We start from the raw sequence: 25,953 nt of genomic DNA, 5'->3' as shown, positions 1-25,953 counted from the left end.
ACGTAAACGTGGGCACGTCAAGACGGCCACGACTGTTTATTGTATTTTCACACAGTGCATTTGCGTTCAATCACTATTCATATATATATATACACACACATGTATATATATGTGTATGTATGTATATATATAGATATATATATATATATGGTTGAATATCAATATAAAACTCCATTTGTGTGTATAAATAATGCATTCAATACAGCAGCTTTGACAAATATATGAATTCATGTGCTATGAAGCTTTGGTACAGTGCGCTAATGTGGGCGTGGCTTGTGCAAACATGTGGGCACAGTGGGGGGGGAGGGGAAGACACGTGAAAAGGTGTGTGTGTGTGTGTGTGTGTGTGAGATCACTTCATCCACATCAGTTCTATGCGGTCCAGGCGGGGCCGCTGAGTCCGCCGGCAGGGTGGGCACAGTGGGGGGGCACCACGCAGCAGTAGGCCGTCTCCCCCAGCTTGCTTTGTGGAAAGGACACGGACACGCCCCCCTGTGGACAGGAGAGGAAGCACTCAATTCTCACCGGCTGCTTTTTTGTGCCCGTGCTCTTGGTTACCTGGACAATGCTACAGTGGTGGGGGGCCAGCGGCGTGTAGCCCCCCAGCACAGGATGCAAGGGCTGCTGCACCCCCACCACGGGGGCGTAACCTGCCGCACACAAGACACCGTGACCACCACAACTTTTTTATTTGTATTTATTTTGTCCAGAAGGAAACTTCTGGTGGCTGGCGAGAAGAAGCAGCAGGGAAAGAGACCGGTTCACTGTGAGACCCTTTAGACTTCATCTCTGACAGTGTAACGGCCCCCTCCTCGACTGCCGTGTGTGTGTGTGTGTGTGTGTGTGTGTGTGTGTGTGTGTGTGTGTGTGTGTGGTTACCTGCCGCCTGGCTGCAGCTGGGGGAGCCGGCCTTGACAGGATGTTGCACTGAGGTAGGATACTGGCTGTAGTAGAAGGTAGGCACCTACAAGACAACCCACGTCTGTCAACTGCAGAGAGTACTTGGCCTCCCCTCTTTTTCGACGCATTTTAGAGCCAGCGATTATATGCGCCCACATTTGGCCTTTTTTATTTACAACTATCACAAAAGTGCATGAGCAGATACCACATATACACGCACGTAGTATTTAGTCAAGTAGATTGTAACTAGAAAATTCCCGCAGAAATGTCGATGGGCCTGCTATCTGTGCAGGCCCATTTACCGAAAAATACGGTAAATGGGACACAACAATCAATTGTATTTCTAATTTTTTCAGTTCCACATTTATTTATTTATATTTGTTGCTGTTGTTATTTTGCACAATTGACTTAATTGTGTTCTATAAAGAGAATGATTGTATGGTTTTGTCCAGTGACACCCCGCTCTATACAATGGAGGACGATACCTGACAAATACGTCAATAAATCAATAATTAAATGCCTGAATAGATCAATAAAAAATAGTAAATAAATGGGACATAAAAATTAATTGTATTTCTAAATTTTTTTAGTTCCACATTTATTTATTTACATTTGTTGCTGTTATTATTTTGCACAATTGACTTAATTGTGTTCTATAAAGACAATTATTATATTGTTATGTCCAATGACACCCCTCCCTTTACTATGGAGGACGATACCTGACAAATACTTCAATAAATCAATAATTAAATGCCTGAATAGATCAATAAAAAAATAGTAAATAAGTGGGACATAAAAATGTATTGTATTTCTAAATTTTTTAATTCCACATTTATTTATTTCTACTTTTAGCTGTTATTTTGCACAATTGACTTAATTTAGTTCCATAAAGAGAATTATTATATTGTTTTGTCCAGTGACACCCCTCCCTTTACTATGGAGGGCGAAACCTGACAAATACGTCAATAAATCAATAATTAAATGCCTAAATAGATCAATAAAAAAATAGTAAATAAATGGGACATAAAAATGTATTGTATTTCTACATTTTTTAATTCCACCTTTATTTATTTATACTTTTTGCTGTTATAACGCACAATTGACTTAATTTAGGTCCATAAAGAGAATTATTATATTGTTTTGTCCAATGACACCCCTCCCTTTACTATGGAGGGCGAAACCTAACAAATACATCAATAAATCAATAATCAAATGCCTGTATAGATCAATAAAAAATAGTAAATAAATGGGCCAAAAAATTTATTGTATTTCTACATTTTTTTAGTTCCACATTTATTTATTTACATTTGTTGCTGTTGTTATTTTGCACAATTGACTTAATTGTGTTCTATAAAGACAATTATTATATTGTTATGTCCAATGACACCCCTCCCTTTACTATGGAGGACGAAACCTGACAAATACGTCAATAAATCAATAATTAAATGCCTGAATAGATCAATAAAAAATAGTAAATAAGTGGGACATAAAAATTAATTGTATTTCTAAATTTTTTAATTCCACATTTATTTATTTCTACTATTAGCTGTTATTTTGCACAATTGACTTAATTTAGGTCCATAAAGAGAATTATTATATTGTTTTGTCCAATGACACCCCTCCCTTTACTATGGAGGGCGAAACCTGACAAATACGTCAATAATTAAATGCCTAAATAGATCAATAAAAAAATAGTAAATAAATGGGACATAAAAATGTATTGTATTTCAAAAATGTTTTAGTTCCACATTTATTTATACTTGTTGCTGTTGTTATTTTGCACAATTGATTTAATTGTGTTCTCTAAAGAGAATGATTGTATGGTTTTGTCCAATGACACCCCTCCCTTTACTATGGAGGACGATACCTGACAAATACGTCAATAAATCAAAATTAAATGCCTGAATAGATTAATAAAAAAATAGTAAATAAATGGGACATAAAAATGTATTGTATTTCTACATTTTTTTTAGTTCCACATTTATTTATTTATATTTGTTGCTGTTGTTATTTTGCACAATTGACTTAATTGTGTTGTATAAAGAGAATGATTGTATGGTTTTGTCCAGTGACACCCCACTCTATACAATGGAGGACGATATTTGACAAATATGTCAATAAATCAATAATTAAATGCCTGAATAGATCAATAAAAAATAGTAAATAAATGGGACATAAAAATTAATTGTATTTCTACATTTTTTTTAGTTCCACATTTATTTATTCATATTTGTTGCTGTTGTTATTTTGCACAATTGACTTAATTGTGTTCTATAAAGAGAATGATTGTATGGTTTTGTCCAGTGACACCCCACTCTATACAATGGAGGACGATACCTGACAAAAGTATAAATAAATGCTTTTACTGCAAATTAATATCAACTTCAAATATCAGTTATCGGCCTCTTTGACTACTAATAATAGGTATCCGTATCGGCCCTGAAAAAAAGGCTATGGAGGGATGTCAATTTCAGACGCTATTTCCATCAGTAGGACAAACAACTCAGCGTGACTTCCACTTCCAAAAGGTGAGGCGAGGTACCTGCGGCGAGGGCTGGCAGTAGCTGTGGAGGTTGGCGGGGGGAGGGGGCGGCGCTGCACAGATGAAGCTCTGTCCGGGCGGGTAAAGGGGCGGGGCCTCCCCGACGGTCACGTGCGAAAACTGCGAGGAGAGCTCCTCCACCTGCTGTGCGGCAACGAGACGTGCGATGTGAGCGTGCCGGCAGGAAGTGAGCGCGCACGCACACACACAGGAAGTGGCTATACGCACGGTGGGGAAGGTCTGCGGCGCGGGGTAGGAGACGGACGAGTACACCTGAGGGGACACGTGGAGGTGAGGTGGGTCCGACGTCTCACACTAAACGTGCGCGTTACCTGCTGCGACGCCTGGCTCGCGATTGGCTGCGGAGCGGCGGGCGGGTTGTACACCACGGGGCTGCCGTCGGGATTGAGGAAGGGCTGGCCTGAGAGGTCAAAGGTCATTGGATAAGACGCTGGCGGCCGCAGGTGCGTGCGCGTGCGTACCAGTGTGAGGGTTGACGAGGATGCTCCCGGGTGGGATGCCGTTCTCCTGGATGTAGGCGGGGTTAGGGGCGGGCTCGGCCATGTTGGGGGGAGTGGAGGTGGGGGGCAGTCTGAAGAGAGAGACGGAGCCTGCTGGAGAGAAGATCACCACATATCATATCATGCTGACACCTGGACCACACGTGACCGCACCTCGCGCGTCCCAGCCGGGATTGGTGGCCTGGCGGGGTTTGGGGGCGGGGTTTGTCCACTGGTATGACGAATCCGAGTCGGTGCTGCTCCACGGTCGGGGCTCGTTGCTACAGCGACAGTCCGCCTCCGTGCTGCTCTGCCTGCTGCTGCCCGTCCAGCTGGAGCCCGAGCTGTCACGACTCCCCCTGAGAGGCACAGGATACAATTAGCCTCAGGAGAGGCGGCCATGTTGGCGAGCCGCACATACAGAACATGTTCAGTAGGCGTGTGAATCTATGGGCACCTCACCATTCCATCCCATTACCATTCCTGGGGTCACCATTCCATTCGGAACCCTCTCTCCATTCAACAAATTCTCTATTCAACACAATTCTCAATTCAAACTTATTCTCAATTCAAACCGATTCTCGATTCAACACGATTCTCGATTGAAACCGGTTCTTGATTGAAACCGATTCTCGATTCAATACAGTTGTCGATTCATCACAATTCTCAATTCAACATGATTCTCGATTGAAACCAATTCTTGATTCAAACCAGTTCTTGATTTTAAACCAATTCTCGATTCATCACAATTCTCGATTCAAACCAGTTCTCGATTCATCCTAATTCTCGACTCAAACAGATTATTGATTAAAAATGACCGGTTCTCGAAACATCACAATTCTCAATTCAAACCGATTCTTGGTTGAAACCGATTCTTGATTCATCACAATTCTCAATTCAAACCGATTCTCGATTCATCACAATTTTTCTTGATTCAAACAGATTCTTGATTGAAACCAGTTCTCGATTCATCCCAATTCTCGATTCAAAACAATTCTTGATTCAAGCCGATTCTCAATTGAAACCGGTTCTTGGTTGACAGCGGTTCTCGATTCATCACAATTCTCAATTCAAACCGATTCTCGGTTGAGACCGGTTCTCCAAACCGATTCTTGATTCAAACCAATTCTCAATTCAACACAATTCTCGATTGAAACCGGTTCTCGATTCAAACCAATTCTTGATTCATCACAATTCTCAATTCAAACCGATTCTTGATTCATCACAATTCTCGATTCAAACCGATTCTTGATTCAAACCAGTTCTCGATTGAAACCCGTTCTCGATTTAAACCCATTCTTGATTCATCCCAATTCTCGATTCAAAATGATTCTTGATTCAAACCGATTCTCAATTGAAACCGGTTCTTGGTTGAGAGCAGTTCTCTATTCATCCCAATTCTCGATTCAAAACAATTCTTGATTCAAGCCGATTCTCAATTGAAACCGGTTCTTGGTTGACAGCGGTTCTCGATTCATCACAATTCTCAATTCAAACCGATTCTCGGTTGAAACCGGTTCTCCAAACCGATTCTTGATTCAAACCAATTCTCAATTCAACACAATTCTCGATTGAAACCGGTTCTCGATTCAAACCAATTCTTGATTCATCACAATTCTCAATTCAAACCGATTCTCGATTCATCACAATTCTCGATTTAAACCGATTCTTGATTCAAACCAGTTCTCGATTGAAACCCGTTCTCGATTTAAACCCATTCTTGATTCATCCCAATTCTCGATTCAAAATGATTCTTGATTCAAACCGATTCTCAATTGAAACCGGTTCTTGGTTGAGAGCAGTTCTCGATTCATCACAATTCTCAATTCACACCGATTCTCGGTTGAAACAGGTTGTACATTGAAACCGATTCTTGATTCAAACAAGTTCTCGATTCAAACATATTCTCGATTCAACACGATTCTCGATTGAAACCGGCTCTCGATAGAAACCAATTCTTGATTCATCACAATTCTCAATTCAAACCGATTCTAGATGAATCACAATTCTCGATTTAAACCGATTCTTGATTCAAACCAGTTCTCGATTGAAACCCATTCTCGATTCATCCCAATTCTCGATTCAAAACTATTCTTGATTCAAACCGATTCTCAATTGAAACCGGTTCTTGATTGAGACCGGTTCTCGATTCATCACAATTCTCAATTCAAACAGATTCTCGGTTGAAACCGATTCTTGATTAAAATTAGTTCTCGAGTCAAACATATTCTGAATTCAACACGATTCTCGATTCATCACAATTCTCAATTCAAACAGATTCTAGATTAATCACAATTCTCGATTTAAACCGATTCTTGATTCAAACCAGTTCTCGATTTAAAACAGTTCTCGATTCAAACCCATTCTCGATTCATCCCAATTCTCGATTCAAAACTATTCTTGATTCAAACAGATTCTCAAATGGAACCGGTTCTTGATTGAGACCGGTTCTCGAATCATCACAATTTTTAATTCAAACCAATTCTCAGTTGAAACCGATTCTTGATTCAAATTAGTTCTCCAGTCAAGCATATTCTCAATTCAACACGATTCTCGATTCATCACAATTCTCAAATTAAATCGATTCTAGATTCAAAAAGATTCTCGATTCAAACCGATTCTGGATGTATCACAATTCTCGATCTAAATTGATTCTCGATTCAAACCGATTCTCGCTTTATCACAATTCTCTATTTAAACCGATTCTCAATTCAAACCGATTCTCCCAATGTATTATTTGGTCTAGTAATTATAATTAAACAGGTTTCATGATTAAAAAAAAGTTCCTTCCGGTTGGGTTAAAAAATGTCTTTTTAAAAAAAATTTGATTCTTATAAAAAAAAATAAATCAGTTGTTATTTTTTTATCGATTTTTAAAAAAATTATAAATCGATTTAAAATCAGGATGAATAAGAATCGGCATTCAGATGGATCCTTTTCTTTTTTAGTGCACCCCAACTGTTTATGCTTTGTGCTTTGTGTGCCTCGTTTTTTGCTGTTAATTGGTTCCGGACATTACCTTGAAGTAGAACTCATTAGTGATAAATGAAATACTTTCATAGATGGACCATAAAAAACTTTGAACAAACTTTAAAATAAAATTTTTCAACAATTTGAGAGCATTTTAGACATGAAATAACACTCTTAAAAAAACTGTATCATGATTTAAGTGTTTTAGATCGGTTGCTATCGATATTTATATGACCTGTGGAAAATAAGGAGGATGATAAAAATGTATTTTATTTGAAATGTAACCTTCCTGTGATTATAATCCCCTCAGTTATCAAGGCAGAAAGGAAATGTCAACACAAGCATGGAAAACACTCAATGTAAACAAAATAGTAAGATCACATTGACCACTTAATAAGCTCTTAAACTGAAGGTGAATATGTAAGAAATGTTTAATAAAGTGTAAGAAAATAGTGTGAAAATGTAAACATAGAGAAACCTGAGAAGAACTATTTTTTGCAAGTTTAGTGCCAAGAAGTTACAGCCGTGCTCTAAAGGGTGAGCGCAGCTAAGGTGGTGGGTGACAAGCGCCTTCCATCATTTACAGACCACATTTGTATGACTACGGTCCCTTCGAAAAAAATCCCAAAAAGTGCCATACTGTCTAGGTGACTTTTCCTCTTTTATCCACAATTTCTTCATTTTGACTTTCTCTTTTCACTCCATGCAGAGAATCAACAGCCAAACTTGATAGTTGATACTGTCACCTGTTTGGCTGTTAGTTTGTCACTCCCACTGATCAGTGATCACTTCCTGCGTTGCTCGGTTACCAGAGAGCGAGTGTCTTGGTTCATGCAACCAACCTTGCTTCCCACGAAGAAGAAAAAAAAACGTTTTATCGAACGCATTTTTTTTATTGATATCGATTACATGTCTATCGCAATATATATTCATATTTTTGTATTGCCCAGCCCTACCTTTAATCACCTTAACACTCATGTACTCCAATACGGTAACGCTGGCTGAGCCAATCAGTGGCCGCGATATTGACCAGCGAGCTCTAATTGGTTTGGTCTCCTCTATTGAACAATACTACTGTAGTATTGATTGTTTTACTTCATTTGGCCATTTTTTTGCATAAAATGCTTAATTTAAGGCAAAAAATTGGAGAATATACTTGAAGAATATATAAAAAATATTATAGAATTATCTGCAACGGATGACTGTATTTGTTTTCGCCAATCAGAAGAAATAGATTTTCTAAAAAATCCCAATAGTAACAAGAGTGAATATAGGAAAGTGTGCACGGATAATAATTAGTATTCCAATAAAAGTTGGTAGAGATGTCCGGTAATGGCTTTTTTGCCGATATCCGATATTCTGATATTGTCCAACTCTTAATTACCGATTCCGATATCAACCGATACCGATATATACAGTCGTGGAATTAACACATTATTATGCCTCATTTTGTTGTGAGGTTTTCCAAAATAAATCAACTCAAGTTATGGAAAAAAAATGCCAACATGGCACTGCCATATTTATTATTGAAGTCACAAAGTGCAGTATTTTTTTTTAACATGCCTCAAAACAGCAGCTTGGAATTTGGGACATGCTCTCCTTGAGAGAGCATGAGGTGGTTGAGGTGGGTGTGTGTGTGGGGGAAGTGTATATTGTAGCGTCCCGGAAGAGTTAGTGCTGCAAGGGGTTCTGGGTATTTGTTCTGTTGTGTTTATGTTGTGTTACGGTGCGGATGTTCTCCCGAAATGTGTTTGTCATTCTTGTTTGGTGTGGGTTCACAGTGTGGTGCATATTTGTAACAGTGTTAAAGTTGTTTATACGGCTACCGTCAGTGTGACCTGTATGGCTGTTGACCAAATATGCCTTGCATTCACTTGTGTGTGTGTGTGTGTGAAAAGCCGTAGATATTATGTTACTGGGCCTGCACGCAAAGGCAGTGCCTTTAAGGTTTATTGGCGCTCTGTACTTCTCCCTACGTCCGTGTACACAGCGGCGTTTTAAAAAGTCATACATTTTACTTTTTGAAACCGATATCGATAATTTTGAAACCGATACCGATAATTTCCGATATTACATTTTAAAGCAGGGGTGTCAAACTCATTTTAGATGGGGGGCCACTTTGAGAAAATCTACTCCCAAGTGGGCCGGACTGGTAAAATCACGGCACGATAACTTAAAAATAAAGACAACTTCAGATTGTTTTCTTAGTTTAAAAATAGAACAAGCACTTTCTGAAAATGTACAAATCATAATGTTGTTGTTGTTTTTTTTATACTTACATATTGTGGTTAATAGTATTCTATCCTTATTTGTCGTTATTTATAATTTCTGAATAAATGATGTGATAATGTTCATCAGTCAACTAATTGGTGTTAATTTTCAATTTATCAAGATAAAAAATGTATATCAAAATCAAATTACAGGATGTTATTTATGTAGTTTGCTCATTTTTCTCGACTGATGTACTGACATCATGTGGTTTATTTTGTACATATGTAGCATCATCTAGAAAGATACAAAGAATTGCTATTGCGACATCCAGTGGACACATTTAGAACAGCTGTTTCTTTCATTCAAAAATTTCAGGTACATTTTTATACTTGGCAAACTCATCCCGCGGGCCGGATAAAACCTGTTCGCGGGCCTGATCCGGCCCTCGGGCCATACGTTTGACACCACTGTTTTAAAGCATTGATCGGCCGATAATATCGGACATCACTAAAAATTGGAGTAAAAATGTTGCATCATTAGTGTGCACAGCGACTGTTTGTCCTTGTCTACTGTAAAGTGTCGCATGCAAATGAAAATGATAAATGTTGCACCTGAAGAGCTGCCTTTTCCTCTGGGTCTCAGCGTAGGGGTTGCACTCCTCCGCAGTCCTACACACACACACACACACACACACACACACACACACACACACACACACACACACACACACACACACACACACACACACACACGTTTATGAAGGTCTTCTTCTCGCGAGGGAAAGGACATGGAGACACAGCGGGTGAGATTACCTGTTTTCCGCATGGCCGCCCTCTTGCGTGCAAGGCGGCTGCATTTAAGGAGAAACGAAAAAAGAAAGAAACATGAGAGCTGTGAAGAAATGATGGAGTCACCTGAAAGGATGTGGTGGTGCGTCACCTCTTGGCTGAAGATTCGGTCCCGCGCTCTTTGGTACTCCTCCTCCCTCTCTTCCACAGACTTGCTGTGCTTCTCGCGTGAGGCGTAGCGCCGCGTCTGCTGAGGAGCAACAAAACCCGTCGCTCAGCGTTCCATACAGCTGTGCAGCTCGGCTTTACAAAATACTGTAAATTCCGGACTGTAAGCCGCTACTTTTTTTCCTACGCTTTGAATCCTGTGGTTTACTAAAAGGTGCGGCTAATTTACAGATTTTTCTCCGCTGACGGCCATAATACAAATTTTTTTTAAACAAAAAACAAGGTGTTTTATTGTTTGTGCCTTGGCGCTCATTGCAGGTGCTGCAGTGTCCTTCCATTTAGTGCTTTCAACCGGAAGTACAAGTGTTTCTAGCCATCCATAGCGGTTCTACTCGTATGGATTCTTCATTCATCACTCCAAGCAACGTTTGTAAGTTTTACAATATAACTAAAACAACTCATACTTGCTAAACCCTCCCATGTGTGATGTCTGTAGGAGTTTTTTATGCATTTGTACATCCATCCATTTTCTACCGCTTGTCCCTTTTGGGGTCGCGGAGGGTGCTGGAGCCTATCTCAGCTGCATTCGGGCGAAAGGCGGGGTACACCCTGGACAAGTCGCCAGCTCAATTATATTTGTACATGCTATCGTAATATAATGAAGCTAGTGTCGTTAGCATTAGCTAATATGCCAACACGTTTAATAGTGTCTGCGTTGGTATTTTTAACTTACGATGGCATTATTTTTTTTATTGTTTTACTTTCCTAAATTCAGCAAAATGTCACCGTGGAGTTATTGAGTCTGTTTAGCTGATTGGAGAGCTAGCTTCCGCAGATAGTGGGTCCATGACGATGACTTCTGTTTTGTTTGGTAAGCCGTTTTACTGCCGTGTTACAGACACAGTTTGGAAACAAATTAAGGTATACAAAACAACATTTACAAAATATTTCTGTGTAAATAACTACTTTCACAACGTATATATCTGCGGCTTATAGTGAAGTGTGGCTAATACCGGTGGTGTCCAAACTACATCCAAATGTGGCCCACCGGCGTCTTCAATTTGGCCCGCGAGACGGCACAAGTCCAATAAGCAATTTGGGCGCTTTCATATAATATACAAATAGTCAGCGGTCTGATAAATACCATTTTGTCACCATGTGGTGGCCAACAAAAGTGACTCAAGTCAGTGGCAATTGCACATCAGCCTTTACCTCTATGACCTAATCCAATCAACCTTCCCTAGTCATGGTGCAGAAAAAAAAATTCAACCAGCACAAAAATTTAGCACACATGGTCACACATAACACAAACTGCTCATTGAACTTTGTGTATGTTCTAAAAAACGTCCAACCAGCATAAAAACTCAAAACTACACCTATTTAAATCCATTACATGGGATGATAGGAAAAATGCAAAACACTCTCTCCACACTTATCCATGTTTGGCGTATTTTAGCTGCTTGATATTTCTGACTGATTGCAAAAGTAGTCACAGAAGTAAAAAAGGTAGGGGTTGAATTTTAACACTCTTAACCAAGCAGGCACAAGACATTGATACAACGTTGATTATACATACCGTAATTTCCGGACTATAAGCCGCACCTGACTATAAGCCGCACCAGCTAAATTTAGGGAAAAATACAGATTGCTCCATATATAAGCCGCACCCGACTATAAGCCGCAGGGTTTTGATGTGTAATTACCATAGTATATAGGAGTTCTTGCTACCACGGAGGGGATTGTCGGGACAGAGATGACTGTTTGGGAACGCAAAGCGTCCCATTTATTAACTATAAATCTTTCAATCATTCAATCAAACTTTCACATCTTTGACATGGCGAACAGCATTCGTGCAGAGTACAAATAATACAACGGTGCAAAGTAATACAAAGTGCTCACCTGTACGTTATCGAAATAACCAGCCTACCGGTATATGAAAAGTCAGTCTTTAATCATTGTGTCATCGTCTTCCTCCTGTGTACTAAAACCACCGAAATCCTCTTCGTCGGTGTCCGAGAAGAACAGGCCGTAAATAAGCCGCACCCTTGTATAAGCCGCAGGGACCAGAACGAGGGGAAAAAGTAGCGGCTTATAGTCCGGAAATTACGGTATATGCTTTTTTTTAAACTGAAAAAACTGTTGTTTTTGTAAATTGAGACAACGGTGGATCCACGTTGTTGGGTGGGAAATGACCAAAATTCAAAGGTCAAATCAACGTCACAACCTGACATTGAATAAACGTTGTCAAAAAAGCATGTTGTTTCAACGTTGTATTTGTGTTGTAGAATATATGTCGGGAAATGACCAAAATTCAATGGTCAAATCAACGTCAGAGCCCAACATTGATTACACGTCGTCAAAAAGCATGTTGTTCCAACGTTAGGTTTGAGTTGCTCAACGTCAGGACCTAATTCAACAAGTTCTCAACGTTGTTTCAATGTCTTGTGCTTGCTGGGAATACCCAATTTATAATAATTAGAATTATATATAAATTATACTATTACAATAATATGTAATCATATATATGTATATATATGTATTTGTATGGATATATGCATGTGTGTGGATATATACATATATATAGGTACATATACAGTATTTATATGTATGTATATATATGCATATGTATGGATATATGCATGTGTGTGGATATATACATATATATAGATACATATCTTCTTTTTTTAATCCTTTTTTTTTTACTATTTATATTACTAAATTATTGTGTATGTACCTTATGGGATATGCTCCAATTTCGTTGTTCTTTGACCCTGTTCACTGTAATAATGACAAATAAAAACTCTATTCTCTCTATTCTATTCTATATATATATATATATATATATATATATATATATATATATATATATATATACACAGTATATACAATATATGCATAAACTGTAGTTACTTTGCATATAGTCGGCTTTCTGCCCCAGGCCACATTTTTTAAGCCAAGTCAAAAAGTTCGGACACCCCTGGGCTAATATATGGGGAAAAATTTTTTTTTTTCAAATTTAGTAGGTGCGGCTTATCTCCCGGTGCGCTCTGTAGTCCGGAAAATACGTTAAAAGCACAAACCTGTTCGTCTGAGCTGTTGTCCCGCTTTAAAATGCTTTTCCAGTGCTGGATCTCCGAGGCCTTGTCCTCGTGCACCTGGTCCAGGAAACGCTGCTCGGGTCTGAAAAAGAAAAAGTGTTTTCACGGCGTGGAAAAAATGCCATTTTTGCGTGGTGTGCGCTTCTTACATGCGAGTGCTGCTGGTGCGGTTGATGATGACAGACTTGCCCGTCTGGTCCACGTTGTGCTCCATGCCAAAGTAGGCCGCCACCCTGTGGACCAGCATGCGGTGGTAGGACGACATGTGAGGGAACTTCTTAAAGGGGCTGCAGGGAGGAAGTGGAAGTGTCAATCAAGTCATCCTCACATTCTTCATGGAAAACACAAGTGAGCCTATTTCATCTTTGATAGGATTTAGCAGGTAGAGTTCTTGGAACACGAACACACACACACACACACACACACACACACACACCCACACACACCTCTCGCCGGTGATGAAGTCGATCATGTCCTGCTCCAGCTTGAGCAGCATCATGCGGTCCCTGGGGTTCCGGTTCAGCGTGTCCCTGATGAACAGCTGCAGGTCGATGCCCGTCGAGTCGGTGTACTCCACGCTGCAGTCTACGAGCGACAGAGCGTTTGAAAAATATAAGAGCGCAATAAGCCAAGGCCTCGGGAGATGGAAGTGACAATTGATGACATTCATTACATCCTAGCTGGCTCTTAGAAGGGAGCCGGATCAGGAGGAGCCGTAACTTTCACAGAGCCGTTCAAAAGACTCGACTCGTTATTATAGTCCCTTTTTTTTTGTTTAACTGTTTTTTTCAATCACGGAAACAATCAGTAGCTGTTATGATACAGGAAGATGTGATACTGGAGAATTAAAATTTACAAAAATATAACTTTATTGGAATTGCAATTATTTTTAAATATTGGCTATAATTGTGTTTTGGTTTTGTTTTCATTCCTTAAAGTGGTGTCACATCCACATCCGTTGGATGCGACATCATTATTTAGAGCATTCCTCACCTACAAAAATGTGTAGCATTCTAACAATACAAAAAAATAAATATACAAATATTAAGTAAGAATGAAATGTATCGATAGATACAGAAAGTATAAATAAAAGGAAGACATAATAAACATGTGAATAAAAAAAATGGACCGTATTAGCCTACCCAGTGTGTGTACGCTTGAACTACTTTACATATCAGAACATAAAAACAGAAAAAAGTATACAAATCAATAAATTAACAAACAATGCGTGTGCATAAAAAAGGCTGGCAACTGCGAATCAGTTCCTCATCGAAAAAGCCATTCAAAAGACCCGTCTCGTAGTAATAGTTTTTTGTTTGTTTAACTCCTTAATCTAATCCTTATAAGATTAGAAGATGTGTAACATTATCTTTTACATTTACACAAATATTACTTTTGGTGTGAATTATTCCAAAATATTGGCTATAATTGTTATTATTGTTTTGTTTCCATTCCTTGAGGTGGTGCCACATCCACATTCCACATGCTTTGACTGTTAATTTTCCCTTACATTAAAAACTACGTAGCACAAGAGCATTATAACAATACAGGAAAAAATGCTCAAATAATAAGTAAGAGTAAAATGTATGTAACAAGTATCAATACAGAAAATGGGATAAAAATAAATAAATACAAATAATTACAAGTAAAAATAATTTTAAAAAGGGAATCCAAATGCTGCCATGTTTTCCTTGACGAGTCGGGTGACGCTGCATCTGAATGTGCATAAAAAACTCCTCTCAAACGAATGGCTTGAAACTGTGAGTCGGTTCTCATCGTTCACTTGAAAGAGCCGTTCAAAAACCTTGTCTCGTTATTGTATTTTTTTTTTGTTTGGCTGTTTTTTTTCAGTTATAAGATTAGAAGATGTGCAACAGAATCAGTTAATGTATACAAATATTACTTTATTGGTGGGAATTGTTTTGAAATATTGGCTATATTTTTTTACTTTGGTTTTCATTCCTTAAGGTGGTGCCACATCCACATGCTTTGACTGGGACATTATTCTGATTTTTTAAAAGTAGCACGAGAGCATTTTAGCATTACAGGAAAACATACACAAATAATAAGTAAGAATAAAATGTTTTTAAAAACTCTAAATAAAAGTGTGAAAATATGAGGAAAAAAACTGTATGGTATTACCCTACTTTAACTACTTTACTATCAGAACAATGAACCAGAAACGTGGCTACAATTTAATTTAAAAAAATATATAAATACTAGTAAAAATAATAAAAAAGGGACTCCAAATGCTGCTATGTTTTCTTTGACTAGTCGGGTGATGCCCGTGTATAAAAAAACGACTCTCAAACGAATGGCTCGCAACTGTGAGTCGGTTGTCGTGGTTCACTTCAAAGAGCCGTTCAAAAAACATGACTTATATTTTTTTTGTTTAAATGATTATTTTTCCACGTAAACAATTACTGAAAACAGTTATAACCCAGCAGGCACAAGACATTGAAACAATGAGGTCCTGACGTTGAGCAACTCAAACGTTGAAACAAGATGCCTTTTTGACGACGTTTAATCAACGTTGGGTTCTGACCATTGAATTTTGGTCATTTCCCAACCACTATTCTACAACACAAACACAACGTTGAAACAACATGCTTTTTGACAACGTTTATTCAATGTCAGGTTGTGACGTTGATTTGACCTTTGAAATTTGGTCATTTGCCAACCGACAACGTTCTAATGTTAAACACCAACGTTGTCTCAAATTATAAATACAACTATTTTGCAACCTTGTTTAATCGATTTAAACTATTATACAAACATGGGGTCTGGTTCAAATATAGAGATGAGGGTCTTTAAATTGACCTGCTGCTATACTCTGTCTCAAAGTGTTAACATAGAATAGAATAGATAGAATAGAAAGTACTTTATTAGTCCCTGGGGGAAATTCAGCACCACAGTTCGCTCACAATAGACAGTAATAATAATAAATAATATATATAATATATTATATACACTACCGTTCAAAAGTTTGGGGTCACCCAAACAATTTTGTGGAATAGCCTTCATTTCTAAGAACAAGAATAGACTGTCGAGTTTCAGATGAAAGTTCTCTTTTTCTGGCCATTTTGAGCGTTTAATTGACCCCACAAATGTGATGCTCCAGAAACTCAATCTGCTCAAAGGAAGGTCAGTTTTGTCGCTTCTGTAACAAGCTAAACTGTTTTCAGATGTGTGAACATGATTGCACAAGGGTTTTCTAATCATCAATTAGTCTTCTGAGCCAATGAGCAAACACATTGAACCATTAGAACACTGGAGTGATAGTTTCTGGAAATGGGCCTCTATACACCTATGTAGATATTGCACCAAAAACCAGACATTAGCAGCTAGAATAGTCATTTACCACATTAGCAATGTATAGAGTGTATTTCTTTAAAGTTAAGACTAGTTTAAAGTTATCTTCATTGAAAAGTACAGTGCTTTTCCTTCAAAAATAAGGACATTTCAATGTGACCCCAAACTTTTGAACGGTAGTGTATATAATATAAATATATTCTACATATACTCTACATTTAAGTGCAGTCAAGGAACATATGCATTATATGCATTATACATGTGCTCAATGTTTCCTTGCCATTATTGCTATGTTGTCTATTACCATTGTTGGTATATTCATTATTCCTACATTGTTGATACAAATTATTATTACAGTGTAAAAATTATTGTTACCTGTGGTAATGCCACTATGATACACCATCTGTATTATAATCCTTGAACAAAGTAAGAGTGAAACTCATGTGAATAGTCACTGAATGGAGAACTGGGGGTGGGATTAAATAAATGATCTTCTTCCCACTCCCTTTCAGGCAAAAACTGGACAATCATGAATTACATACTATACATTACCTTTTGCACTATATTAATTTATATTATTATGTGTTGTCAACTTTGTACTTTTTTATGTCATTGCCTGAAATAAATGAAAATGAATAAAAGTCCATTTTAAAGGACATGTTAGTATAATCAATGTCTTGTGCCTGCTGGGAAGCTTAGAAGATGTGGAACAGAATGATTACAATTTACACAAATATTACTTAATTTGTGGGAATTATTCTGAAATATTGGCTATCATTTTTATTTATGTTCTGTTAAATAAAAAACGAGGACATAATAGAAATGTGAATAAAAAAATGTAACAGTATCAATTACCAGTTGCCAGTCGGGTGTATCTGTATGTTCATAAAAAATGTCTCTCAAACGAAATGGCTGGCAACTGCGAATCGGTTCTCGCGAAAGATCTGTTCAAAAGACCCGACTCGTTGGCCATTTCTACTCCTCTGTGAGACGCACCTTTGGAGAGTTTTTCCTGCTGCTCCTCTTCCTTGGAGGGAGCGGAGTGGTCCTGGTTGCAGGTGGGCGAGGTGATGCGAGTGGTCTGCGAGGGGAAGGAGGAAGTGATGAGCGGCGTGGCGAGGAGGAAGAAATGCGGAGGCGTTACCTGCTGCTCTTCCTTCGACTCCTCGCACACGGCCATACTGCGCACGAGCTTGCCCCTGGCCTGGACAACAGCGAACAAAAACGTTTTTATCCGGCTGCCGAGTCACGTGAAGCGGGATTGTTGGCGCTTACCTTGGCTTTTTTCTTTGGCGGGTTGCAAAGTGTCTGCGAGCGACAATATATGAATATGATATTCATGTGTGGTACATTATTCATGCGCTACACGGGGCGTACCTGCAGCTCCGGATTGCTGCCATCGTCTTGTTTGGGAGTGCTGCAGAGGGGGCGCACAAAAGGAGGAGGTGTGGAGCGGCTGATGACATCACACGACGGCACGTGGCGGGCGTCGTCGACCTCGACCGCTGCGTCCATCGTACGTCTGCGCCGCACGCGGAGCCTCAGTTTGGCTTTTTTATTGTTGCACTTGTGTGTGCGCGTGTGTGTGTGTGTGCACATACCTATGTGGAGTTGTTCAGTGGAGAGCCTCGCAGGTGGATGATGAGGTCATATATCCCATGTTCCCACGGGGCAGCCAGAAACGCAATTATCCTCTTTCGCCTCGCTACTCGTCCTCACGTTGCTTTGGCGCTCTCTGGGTGGGGAAAAAAATGCCTGAAGAGAAAAAAAAATTGTTATTGGTTTGTTATTTTACATCAAACACACAGACACACACACACTCCTACACAACAGCTGCTGCAGCACAAAGGCATAGCTGCTGGGGATGACATGGAGTCGCAAAGCTTAAGTGTGTGTGTGTGTGTGTGTGTGTGTGTGTGTGTCCTCCGTACAAGCTTTCCAAACGCCCTCCTGGCCTGACAGCTAATTGCTACTTAAAGCCTGTTACAGTTAGTGTGTGTGTGTCTCCGTAGACCTATCAGCATGTGCGGCTTGTGTATTTACATACATAGATATGTATATTTGTATATATATATATATTCTAGGGCTGCAACTAACGGTTCATTTGATAATCGAATAATCTGTCGATTATTACTTCGATTGATCGATTAATAATCGGATAAAAGAGACAAACTACATTTATATCCTTTCCAGTATTTTATTGGGAAAAAAACAGCATACTGGCACCATACTTATTTTGATTATTGTTTCTCAGCTGTTTGTACATGTTGCAGTTTATAAATAAAGGTTTATAAAAAATTTTTTTAAAAATGCCTCTGCGCATGTGCATAGCATAGATCCAACAAATCGATGACTAAATTAATCGCCAACTATTTTTATAATCAATTTAATTGATTAGTTGTTGCAGCCCTAATATATATATATATATATATATATATATATATATATATATATATATATATATATACACTGTACACACATACACACACACACACATATACACTACCGTTCAAAAGTTTGGGGTCACCCAAACAATTTTGTGGAATAGCCTTCATTTCTAAGAACAAGAATAGACTGTCGAGTTTCAGATGAAAGTTCTCTTTTTCTGGCCATTTTGAGTGTTTAATTGACACCACAAATGTGATGCTCCAGAAACTCAATCTGCTCAAAGGAAGGTCAGTTTTGTAGCTTCTGTAACGAGCTAAACTGTTTTCAGATGTGTGAACATGATTGCACAAGGGTTTTCTAATCATCAATTAGCCTTCTGAGCCAATGAGCAAACACATTGTACCATTAGAACACTGGAGTGATAGTTGCTGGAAATGGGCCTCTATACACCTATGTAGATATTGCACCAAAAACCAGACATTTGCAGCTAGAATAGTCATTTACCACATTAGCAATGTATAGAGTGTATTTCTTTAAATTTAAGACTAGTTTAAAGTTATCTTCATTGAAAAGTACAGTGCTTTTCCTTCAAAAATAAGGACATTTCAATGTGACCCCAAACTTTTGAACGGTAGTGTATGTAAATATATTAAGGGTGTAAAAAATATATCTATTTTGAATTGAATCGTGATTTTTGTTAGTAACGATTCTTAATCAACTAAAAAAAATCTTAGATTTTTTTTTTTTTTTTTTTCAATCTGTCCTGTCCAGCCACTCAGTCAAATGATATTGTTGATGTGGATGATCATATCTGCTGTACAGATTTACTTTAGAAAAAAAATCATATTTGTACATATCGTATTTGCTGATGTTGCTCTATTGTTGTGTTTGCTGTAGTTGTTTTTGTCTCTCTGTCTAATCCCCCTCTTGTCCCCACAATTTTCCCCTCTGTCTTCCTTTTTTCCTCTTTCTATCCCCTCCTGCTCCGGCCCGGCTGCACCAAATGATAATATAAATACATTTAATAAAGTCAAATACAAATAAGGCACTTTTGTAAAGTAAATCTGAACAGCCGATATGGGCATCTACATCTACTATATCAGGGGAGTCCAAAGTGCGGCCTGGGGGCCATTTGCGGCCCGCAGCTAATTGTTTACCGGCCCGCCACACATTCTGCAAAAATTGCAAAATTGATAATATTGCAAAAATTAAAAAAAAAACATTTAAAAAAAGTAGAATGAGATGAAATCTAACAAGAAAAAGTTGCAACGTTGACACAAAGCTGCCATGCAGGCTGTTTTTTTTCTTTTGTCTTTGTTTATTTTTCTTTTTTTTTGCCATTGCTAAAAAAAAAAAAAAGACTAAAAATCTATGTTATAATGAATTATTACTTAAAAAATATCACTTTAAAATGTTTTATGTGGAATAATAAAAATATTGCATATATTTTGTGGTTGCCATAAAAAACAAAGTTTTATTTGACAAAAGAGCATAATACAAACAAAATAATAGTTCAAACGTAAAATCGACAGATATATCTGAAGTTGATCTCGTAATTTAAGTGTTAAAAGTAAAAAAAAAACTAATAAAAATGTATCACTTTATGAGTGGGGGACCTTTTGGATCCCAAATACATTTAGTAGGATTTTATTTAACATTTCACTGTGATTACTCAAAAATATTAAATAATTAAAATCAATGGTGTCCTGCATTATTGATCTTTTAAGGCTCTAATTACTAAATACTGCATATTTCAGTTTTACTATAAAAAACAAAGTTGTCTTTGACAGAAAAGGCATAAAACCTTTTTTTTTTTTTACTTTATATCAACCTGAAGTTGATATAGAGATTTACTGTAAGCGTTAAATAAAAAACAATAATAATTTGACTTATTTTTTTCATTTTAATGACTGAGACCCCTTATGGTCCCCGGGAGCCCTAAAGGTTTAAAAAAAAAAAATCATATATTTTGTTAAGGTTTGAAAATGAAAAATATCAAAATGGCCCCCGCATGCTTAAATTTTTCCGTGTACGGCCCTCAGTGGAAAAAGTTTGGACACCCCTGTACTATATGATTTGCCTGAGAAGCTGGACAGGACAAAAAAAAAAAAAAAAGAAAAAAAAAGTGTTGGATTGCCTTATTTCTGTTTGACTTTATTACATTTTGGGGTCGCATTTTGTTAAACAAAACCAGTTTTCTTTTAAGTAATATAAACATTTATCAGAGCCGTTTATCTATTTTGTGGAGGAATGTAATCAATCATAGAACTGGCAATCAATGTTATTAAAAAAGTATTTATTTTGAATCAAGAATTGTTTTGTTATCGTTATCCTCAAGAATCGCATTGAATTGTGTGGTTCCCAAAAGATTCACAGCCTTAATATATAATACATATACATATATATATATATGTATATATATGTGTGTGTGTGTCTGTGTTTGAACGTGTCCGGGAGCTTTTCTTAGAAGCAGCAGCTGTGCCGAGCATCATCCGATACGCCAGTGTAAAATATTCCCGGAATACCGAGACCGCTCTCTGATCCCAGCGGTTGGCGAGGCTGAAGACGCACACATGCACCCGTGCAAGGGGGAGATGCAAAAGGGCCGCCGCCGCATTCCGTTAAAAGACGTAGCTCCGGGGGACGTTTAGTCCCGCCGCACCTGAAACGCGATAATGAGCTGCGAGGATGCAGAGTCCCCAAACGTTCTGGTTCAACACCCGGTGGGTGTGTGTGTGTGTGTGTGTGTGTGTGTGTGTGTGTGTGTGTGTGTGTGTGTGCGCGTGTGCTCATTTAAGACGGCGTTAGCTGTCGCTTTTCTACAGAAGAAGAAGAATTGACACAGCAGAGAAATAGTGAGTGTTCTGATTAGAATCCAAAGTACAACAACGCTGCGGTCGTTCTTGCAGTCCTAGAAAATTGCACATTTTATGCAAAGTAGTATGAGAATGGATGGATGCAGTACTAGAATGCTGCACTTAGTATGTTAAGTAGTATGAGGAGGAATGGATATAGTACTAGAATGTTGTACATGGTATGTTAAGTAGTATGAGGATGGATGGATGTAGTACTAGAATGTTGCACATGGTATGTTAAGTAGTATGAGGATGGATGCAGTACTAGAATGTTGCACATGGTATGTTAAGTAGTATGAGGAGGGATGAATGCAGTACTAGAATGTTGCACATGGTATGTTAAGTAGTATGAGGAGGGCTGGATGCAGTATTAAGTACTACAACACTGAAAAAAGTATGTAAAGTCGTATGAGGATGGATGCAGTATTAAGTACTACAACATTGCACCTGGTATGTTAAGGAGTATGAAGATGGATGCAGTATTAAGCACTACACACAACGTTGCACATGGTCTGTAAAGTAGTATGAGGATGGATGCAGTATTAAGTACTACAACATTGCACATGGTATGTAAAGTAGTATGAAGATGGATGCAGTATTAAGTACTACATACAATGTTGCACATGGTATGTAAAGTAGTATGAGGATGGATGCAGTATTAAGTATTACAACATGGCGCATGGTATGTAAAGTAGTATGAGGATGATGCAGTATTAAGTACTACAATGTTGCACATGGTATGTAAAGTAGTATGAGGATGGATGCAGTATTAAGTATTACATCGTGCTGCATGGTATGTAAAGTAGTATGAGGATGATGCAGGTACTACAACATTGCACATTGTGTGTAAATTAGTATGAGTATGGCCGCAGTATTAAGTACTACAATGTTGCACATGGTAAGTAAAGTAGTATGAGGATGGATGCAGCATTAAGTACTACAACATTGCACATGGTATGTAAAGTAGTATGATGATGGATGCAGTATTAAGTACTACAATGTTGCACATGGTATGTCAAGTAGTATGAGGATGGCCGCAGTATTAAGTACTACAACATTGCACATGGTATGTAAAGTAGTATGATGATGGATGCAGTATTAAGTACTACAATGTTGCACATGGTATGTCAAGTAGTATGAGGATGGCCGCAGTATTAAGTACTAGTGTTGCACATGGTAAGTAAAGTAATATGAGGATAGATGCAGTATTAAGTACTACAATGTTGCACATGGTATGTTAAGTACTATGAGGATGGATGCAGTATTAATTACTACAATGTTGCACATGGTATGTAAAGTAGTATGAGGATGGATGCAGTATTACGTATTACATCGTGCTGCATGGTATGTAAAGTAGTATGAGGATGATGCAGGTACTACAACATTGCACATTGTATGTAAATTAGAATAAGGATGTCCGCAGAATTAAGTACTACAATGTTGCACATGGTAAGTAAAGTAGTATGAGGATGCATGCAGTATTAAGTACTACAATGTTGCACATGGTATGTCAAGTAGTATGAGGGTGGAGGCAGTATTAAGTACTACAATGTTGCACATGGTATGTCAAGTAGTATGAGGATGGATGCAGTATTAACTACTACAATGTTGCACATGGTATGTTAAGTAGTATGAAGATGGATGCAGTATTAAGCATTACAACATACTGCATGGTATGTAAAGTAGTATGAGTATGGTGCAGTATCAAGTACTACAACATTGCACATTGTATGTAAATTAGTATGAGGATGGCCGCAGTATTAAGTACTACAATGTTGCACATGGTATGTTAAGTAGTATGAAGATGAATGCAGTATTAAGTACTACATACAATGTTGCACATGGTATGTAAAGTAGTATGAGGATGGATGCAGTATTAAGTATTACATCGTGCTGCATGGTATGTAAAGTAGTATGAGGATGATGAAGGTACTACAACATTGTACATTGTATGCAAATTAGTATGAGTATGGCTGCAGTATTAAGTACTACAATGTTGCACATGGTAAGTAAAGTAGTATGAGGGTGGATGCAGTATTAAGTACTACAATATTGCACATGGTATGTAAAGTAGTATGAGGCTGGATGCAGTATTAAGTACTACAATGTTGCACATGGTATGTCAAGTAGTATGAGGCTGGATGCAGTATTAACTACTACAATGTTGCACATAGTATGTTAAGTAGTATGAAGATGGATGCAGTATTAACTACTACAATGTTGCACATGGTATGTTAAGTAGTACAAAGATGGGTGCAGTATTAAGTACTACATACACAATTGCACATGGTATGTAAAGTAGTGAGGATGGATGCAGTATTAAGTACTACAACATTGCACATGGTATGTAAAGTAGTATGAGGATGGATGCAGTATTAAGTACTACAATGTTGCACATGGTATGTCAAGTAGTATGAGGATGGATGCAGTATTAAGTACTACAACATTGCACATGGTATGTAAAGTAGTATGAGGACGTATGCAGTATTAAGTACTACAACATTGCACATGGTATGTCAAGTAGTATGAGGATGGATGCAGTATTAAGTACTACAACATTGCACATGGTATGTAAAGTAGTATGAGGACGTATGCAGTATTAAGTACTACCATGTTGCACATGGTATGTAAAGGAAGGTGAGATGCACGCAGAGGATGAGGCTCTTCAGGGTTATAGTGGTGAAGCAAGAAGGCGACAGGGCGGAAGTAGTGGTGGGGGGTTCGACTCCGGCCCCATCTTGGAGCTGCATAAGTCGCCCGGGGAGGAGGTGTGACACCATCATTAGCGCGTGACGGATGGCGGCGGCAGGCGAGGAGCGCCAGCTTCGGCGGCATCATCATCATCATCATCATCATCATCATCATCCATCTGCCGCCTTGGAGCCGCTTCCTCACCAGGACGCCTTTCTTGCGCCGCCAGCAACACGGACACAGGCGCCTCCCCCCTCACCCTCCTCCTCCCCAGTCCAGAACCTGCGCACCTTCAGCGCAACAAAGACATCAGTGGAGGTGGTTTGTGTGTTCTGGTCAGCCCGTGATGGAATCTCCATGTCGGGTGCAACATCTCGCACTTGAACTTGAGCAAAGAGAAAGTGGAAATAGTTGTGAGCGCACCTGTGCAGCTTGTGGCGAGTGACAGCTGCGTCAGGGGGGGGGGGAACCTGCCCGCATTGCATCCTTCTGCAGCCTGGTGGTTTTTAAAAAAAAAAAAAAAAAAGCCACCTTGCTCCGTCCGGTCGTGGTCGTGACACATCTGTGGTGGTCTCACGTCGGGCGCAAAGTTACAAAAAGCAGGTGTCACGCTCAACGCGCATGAATTAAACCACCCAGACGCTCCACTTTTCCCTGGACCGGACGACCGGTGTGTCGCGTTACTGTTGACCCGGGCCCGGCTTGACAACGCCGGCTATTTTTACACGGAGGCGGCGGGGCGCGTAGGAGGAGGAGGAGGGGGGGGGGGACCTGCTGCTGCGGGGCTTCAACCGGCTGTCAACGCACGGTCCGGTTGTTAAACACACGCCGACCGAACGGTACAATAAACGGATGACAATAAATAGGAAAAAAAGGGGGTGAAATAATGGCGTTAATACGCGTTTGCTCTCCGGACTTCCGGTGCTAAGTTAGCTAACAACTGCGAGCTTCGTTGGAAGAAAATAAACGATTCTCTGTTAAAAAACAACAACAACAACAACAACCGTGAGTTCGTCCCAAGAGGCGGTGTTGGGAGAGATGCTTGCTGGAGTGTGTGTGTGTGTGTCTTACCGGCAGGTGCTGGAGGTCTGCTGCCGACGTGAAGATGCGCGCTGCGGGATGATTGTGAGGCGGTCGCTGCTCCTCCTCCGCCTTTTGCTCCAGGAGGGGAGGGGCGGGGGGAAAGGGGGCGGGGTCCACCCCCCGGCACGAGGAGCGCGCTCACCTGGCCACGCCCACTTCCTGTAACACAACAACAACAACAACAACACGCCAGAAATGTGCACACTCATGACGGGAACCATGCAGTACATGTCAGCTGGACGTACACACTATGCAGACATGATGTACTTTTACAAACCTCTTTTTCTTTTCATGATGAAAAGAGGTTGGGGGCAACTTGTCAGCCTGGAAGGGTTTAGTTGCCCTTTGTCGTATGTTAGCACACATATCATACATGTATAAGACCTGCTAGTATATAAGACATGTTAACATACATATAATACATATATAAGACATGTTAGTATACAT

The 25,953-nt window shown here is 39.1% G+C and overlaps 1 protein-coding gene across 4 annotated transcripts; it reads right to left on the bottom strand.

Moving 5' to 3' along the window:
* On the bottom strand, positions 1–25,658 carry arpp21 (cAMP-regulated phosphoprotein, 21). Of its 4 annotated transcripts, none has more exons than XM_062047298.1 (20): positions 25,495–25,658; positions 18,091–18,244; positions 17,867–18,011; positions 17,765–17,797; positions 17,634–17,693; positions 17,486–17,570; positions 13,624–13,762; positions 13,327–13,464; positions 13,160–13,259; positions 10,063–10,161; positions 9,936–9,973; positions 9,735–9,791; positions 4,117–4,301; positions 3,925–4,056; positions 3,775–3,863; positions 3,671–3,715; positions 3,443–3,586; positions 880–964; positions 559–650; positions 1–492 (listed from the first exon to the last, which is right to left on the bottom strand). In XM_062047298.1, the coding sequence occupies exons 3-20, from the start codon at positions 18,002–18,004 to the stop codon at positions 373–375; spliced, it is 1,779 nt and encodes a 592-aa protein (XP_061903282.1). In that variant the 5' UTR covers positions 18,005–18,011; positions 18,091–18,244; positions 25,495–25,658; the 3' UTR covers positions 1–372. The 4 variants fall into 4 exon arrangements, with proteins under 4 accessions (XP_061903282.1, XP_061903286.1, XP_061903285.1 ...); XM_062047302.1 differs by having other exon boundaries at positions 3,443–3,583; XM_062047301.1 differs by having other exon boundaries at positions 3,925–4,053.
* Positions 25,659–25,953: the final 295 nt, after the last annotated feature.

Source organism: Entelurus aequoreus, linkage group LG05, assembly GCF_033978785.1.
Source record: "Entelurus aequoreus isolate RoL-2023_Sb linkage group LG05, RoL_Eaeq_v1.1, whole genome shotgun sequence".
NCBI classification, from domain to species: Eukaryota; Metazoa; Chordata; class Actinopteri; order Syngnathiformes; family Syngnathidae; genus Entelurus; species Entelurus aequoreus.
The sequence above is the reverse complement of the archived record's forward strand: the minus strand, read 5'-3'. Positions and strand labels throughout refer to the sequence as shown.